General features: G+C 52.6%; 1 protein-coding gene across 1 annotated transcript; it reads right to left on the bottom strand.

Annotated features, from left to right (window-relative positions):
- Nucleotides 1-1638: 1638 nt before the first annotated feature.
- On the bottom strand, nt 1639-3845 carry VOLCADRAFT_100687 (uncharacterized protein; the record flags this gene model as incomplete). Its single annotated transcript, XM_002959217.1, has 2 exons — nt 1639-2782; nt 3835-3845. 2 exons carry the CDS (start codon nt 3843-3845, stop codon nt 1639-1641), a joined length of 1155 nt encoding a protein of 384 aa, XP_002959263.1.
- Nucleotides 3846-5124: the final 1279 nt, after the last annotated feature.

The following is a 5124-nucleotide window of genomic DNA, read 5'->3' as shown; positions in this document are numbered from 1 at the left end:
AAGATTCGAGGCGGAGGAATTGGATATGCAAAGTTTGGGCCGGTGCGCAAAACTGGAAATGCGCAAAGTTGGAGGCGCGCATAAAGCGAAAATCGGAAAGGCACAAGGCCGAGCACAGTTGCGCTCAGTCGAGAGTGGAAATGAAGCGGGAAAACGTTAATATGCGGAATGGTAGACGCGCAAAACTGAATGCGGGAAGTTTGACGCGGAGGAGAGGAAGATGCAAAGAGTATATTTAACGTGCGAAGCTGGTTGCAGAAGAAGATTCAGCGCGTGAATTCTAGAGCGGACAGGTTGTTGCTGTTGGAAGAGATACGCAGAGGTGAACACGCAAAGTATAGGGTATAAAGCCGGGGCCACAACACAACTCCACACATAAGGCCCGGTGCAAACTGCCATGCGTGCAAAGTGCAAGGCGGCGGCTGGTAACAGCTGTAATCGGTAGAGAGTTTTTGTGATTTACGTTCTAGTGCGAACACGTTATAAATAGGAGTACAAAATGCAAAATTCGAGGCGGAGGCATTGGAGATGCAAAGTTGGGGCCGAAACAGAAACAAACGCACAAGGCCCAGCACCGCGCAAACCTCGATGTGCACAATTTTGGAGAGGCGCACAAAGAGGAGTCGAGCTTGGTTAGGTAAATCGGATAGCATAAATAAATCTGCGCCCGGTGCACAAAACTGGAGATGCGCAAAGTTGGAGGCGCGCACAAAGCAAAAACCGTAGGTACAGGCGGCGACAGCAACGTTGCTACGCTCGTGTGGGAGTCGAACCCAGCAGCCAGGACGGCTGTATGCCGATCGAGCGTGTCGTCAAAATTGGCGCGGCATACCAATTTTGACGCCTGTAACCCCGGTATTCGGATGAGAGCGCATGCGACGCCACATCCGCATACCGGGGTTACAGGACTAAATAATTCCCAGCATTCACTTAAAGAGAAGCATGCACGTAAGCTGCAACACAACAATCAGCTGTACAACACGAAACGTAGAAGCTGTAAAACTAAGAACGAGCACGTCGACTCACCCACTCGCCCAATCGGGCATACAAATGCAGACGCACAAAGCAGGACACACCACTCAAACGTACAAAACCAAGTATGACGCACAGGTAAACGAGGAAGAAACAACAAGCACAGGAGGCGGTGCGTCAAGTCACCGAATCGACCGCACAGAAGTAGACGTTCAAAATAAGACGCTGCATCTCAACGTACAGAAGGAATTATGACGTGCAGGCCAACGCAAGGCAATGCAACAATTAACGGCGTAACGAGCAGATTGTCGGTTTCAACGTCAGCGTATAAGACGAGGCGCAAAAGCTCTAAATCTCACAACGAAAGCAGAGGATAGCAAACAAGCAAGAGTGCACCGCGATTCTATTGTAATGCAACCGCAATCGTACAAAACGAGGCACGGCAACTACAAAGCTAGGCATCGGCAGCAAGCCCCGTGGCAGCAAGCCAAACAGAAACCAATAAAGCAACGCTCAAAGAGGAATATCCAAACCAAATGGCGCCAACTGTACGTGTACACGCATGTAAAAAAAAAAACTAAGTCCAGGCATGCATAATCCACACCATCCGCACAGCTCGCAAATAGCAAGGTCGGTCCCGCAGTGTAGGCACTATATGCGTTGCAGCTATTGCTGAAAAGCGGTTACGAAAGTGGTGCGCCCAATGGTAGTAGTAGTAGCTGCGCCGACGATGCTGAACGGCCGCGACGCGCAAAACGCGGCTCGGATTTCAGCATCATCGTACGGCAAGTCCGCGAAGAAGGTATCGAAACCAGGAAGCTGGCGCAACACTTCCGGGCTGTCGCTGCACACGGGGTACTGTCGCTGGCTGACCGTCATTATAAGCGGAAGCACTCTGCGGTCGTTGACAATGCTGCTAACGCTGGGATTGGGAGACAGGACGGCACGGGCATGCGTGCCGTCCTGCGGCAAGGTCGTGACGCTCCCAGGCCATTCGCGCTGCTCCCAGGCCAGCAACATGTTGTCAGTCTCGACTGATTGCCGTGCATGCTGCTGCGTTGCACTGATAAATGCACGTACATGAGCAGGGAAAGTACGCATATCTTGGCCGGGTCGAAGTGCCGCAGCAGTAAGTGTGCCGTTTATCCACACGGTCGGGCTGTACTGAGAGTTTGTGCCGCTTACTTTCGCACCGAACAGATAAAGTGGAATGCTCAGGCTGCCGGCGTCGCTGACGAGCTGACAATAGGCGGACGGGGTGCTGGGATCATACGCGAGCTCAATCTCCCCAACTCGTATGTCATTCATGTCGTTACAAGCTAGATAGGCACTGATCTTTCGGTACGGCCCGCTGGTGAATGGCTCCCCAAACGGCAAGACAAGGAGTGCGCTGCCGTCAGTAGGATAGCTGCCCTCATTTACAGACGGTTTCACATACGGATTAAGGGCCGGCAAACGCAAGCGGGCCGTAAGGATACTCCATACACGCCTGGCCTGACTGGATCTAACCTCGCTCCTGGCAGTGGTTTTGAAAGTATTCACCAAAACCCCCGCGAAGCGATTTACGACACCAGCCGGTAAAATAGCCGACTGGACGTGCGTAACCTCAACTACGACTCCATACCACTTGTTTGTCTGAATGCTAGCCAGTACGGCGCTGTCAATCTGAAGGAGCACAAGCCCGTTCGTCGCCGGGCCACCCACGATGGTCGCAGTATTGCAGCGCAGGCCGCTCCACAGGCGGTCGGTACCGACTTGCGCGGGCCCCGCTGTAAAGGTAAGCTGGAAGCTTACCGAGGTGCTGGCGGGGCTGTACGTCGGATCGGTGATGAAATGATAGCACAGCGAGCATGTAGCCGACACGGGTAAAGTGCAGGTTTAATACCGGGTCGCACGTTTGTTTGGAGCGCGGGTGTCGAAGCAGAAAGATTACTTTACGTTGGAATATAACGTGCATCTATGTGGGCACGGCTAAGCAGCTGAACGGAATATCGCGTGCTGGATGTGTCGAAAACGCAATGAAACGCGGGCACGCGCACAAACCGCAAGCGTCGGCAGTCAACTGTAGGAGTGAAAATCGGCAGCAGCAAAGGTATGGAACTCAAAACGTATAAGACATCCTACGCCGACCAATCCGGCCAAACCGGCGAGAGCACGGACCAATCTGACCATGTAGCTAATACAACAGAGCAAGGCCCAAATAATAGCTGGACTGCTTATGTACTTCTTTTAGATATTATAGCAGAGCAAGGTCGAAGTAATAGCTGGACTGCTCATGTATAGAAGGCGGTATATTGACGGATTATATTGACGGTTATATTGACGGGTTATATTGACGGTTATATTGACGGGTTGAGCAGAGGGACTACAGTGAAAGTACTGGCGCTGAACGCTATAAGTTGAACGACACGCGTTTTCTAACACGATTTAAAACGTCCAACAATTGTAAGACAACCCCGAAGGAGTGCACAGCATGTCACGCACAACAAAATTGTCCGCGTCCTCCACGTATGTAGCCGACAACGAACAAAACTAAATCGTAGGTTGCATATGCAAGACACAGTCGCAACCGTAAGCGCAAACGCAAGACGAAACACAGCTAGCGGGCCGCTTGGTCACAACGTCCGAACCATACCTTGAAGCGGGAGCGCTGCACGAAGCAGGGCTAGTCGGTGTTGCAGTCGATGCCGAGCTCGCGGTGGTTGTTTCAGGCGTGCTTCCTGGCGCGGTTGTTTCCTGGTGCGCCTGTTTCGCTGGCGGCGCAGACGACGGATCTATAGTGGCACAACGCCTGCGGCGCAGCGAATAGCGAGTAATAAAGGTTGCCATAATAAACAGCTAACGCAGCGATGGACTACTCACTTGGGTGCCATGTTGCTGAGAGAAGCGTACAAGGTCCAGTGCGCAGGAATCGTGGTTGCTATATGACATGCGAGGCTCTAGCTATATATTACAGGCAGCCCCGGATTTTATACCTCCTATAGCGAACGTTCGCAGGCGCAACCTTGACGTGATGCAACCTTGTTCTCATAAGTCGGTTTTCATTCGCCAGACGTCACCGGCCTTGGGCTAACATTCGCGAAATACATTCGTTTGTACCACGGCGGCTACGACTCCCACGAAGACGCGTAGTTGAGGACGGAAAAAGCGAAGCTCATAAAGCCTATACCTTGTTAGGCCGCAAAGCCGGACCGCGACGGTTACAGTCGGTTGCGTCGAATCAAGTTTTAGTGCGATAACGGCTGAGTACGGAAAGTCGAACGCACAGAGCCGAAAGCGCAGAACGAGCCCAACACGCAAGATTCATCACGCGAAGCTCAAAGCGGGGAGTTGGACGCACAAGAATACGCACTGCGAAAAGCCCAAAACAGCGGATAAATGTTATGGCAGCTAGGATCGCAAAGACGATCGCAAAGCCAAAAGTCGCAGGAAGGTTATCGATCCAACACATTCCATCCGCACGCAGAATCCGAGAACACAAAAGCCGACGCAAAAGGACGCAGCAGCCGGAGCATAAAACGCGCATGGTCCAGCCGGGGGCCGGATGAAAAGCAAAGTCGATGCTGCAACAGACGCCCACGCGGAGACGTGCACACAAAGAAAGTCGGACACGCGCAGCTAAGCGTGCATACTCAACAAGAGAGCAAAGCCAAGCGCCGTCAAGCCGTGAAATGCGCGATTCTGATTCAAACAATATAAATGCGAGCAACGTCCATTGGCGGAGCAGCGAGGCAAGCTGTGCAGAGGCGTCCGGGGAATCGGGGAAGGAGAGGTGTTGAGCCGCGCAGAGGCGTGAAACGCCGTCAAGCCGTGAAATGCGATCCAAACAATATAAACGCGAGCAACGTCCATTGGCGGAGCAGCGAGGCAAGATGTGCAGAGGCGTCCGGGGAATCGGGGAAGGAGAGATGTTGAGCCGCGCAGAGGCGTGAAATGCCGTCGAGCCGTGAAATGCGATTAAAACAATATAAATGCGAGCAACGAAAAAAAAAACTAAATAAAACAAGAAACGTCGCAGCGAAAAAAACATAAAAGAAATCGCGGTGGATTGAACCGACGACTTGGTGGACAGACGGAGAGACGGAACGACGGACAGACTAGAGCGCGCTGTTCGCGCGGGTGGGCCGTAGCTCCGTCGCTGCGTGCGTTGCA

The sequence above is a fragment of the Volvox carteri genome (assembly GCF_000143455.1).
Source record: "Volvox carteri f. nagariensis unplaced genomic scaffold VOLCAscaffold_137, whole genome shotgun sequence".
Classification (NCBI taxonomy): Eukaryota; Viridiplantae; Chlorophyta; class Chlorophyceae; order Chlamydomonadales; family Volvocaceae; genus Volvox; species Volvox carteri.
This window is presented reverse-complemented; position numbering and strand designations above follow the sequence as displayed.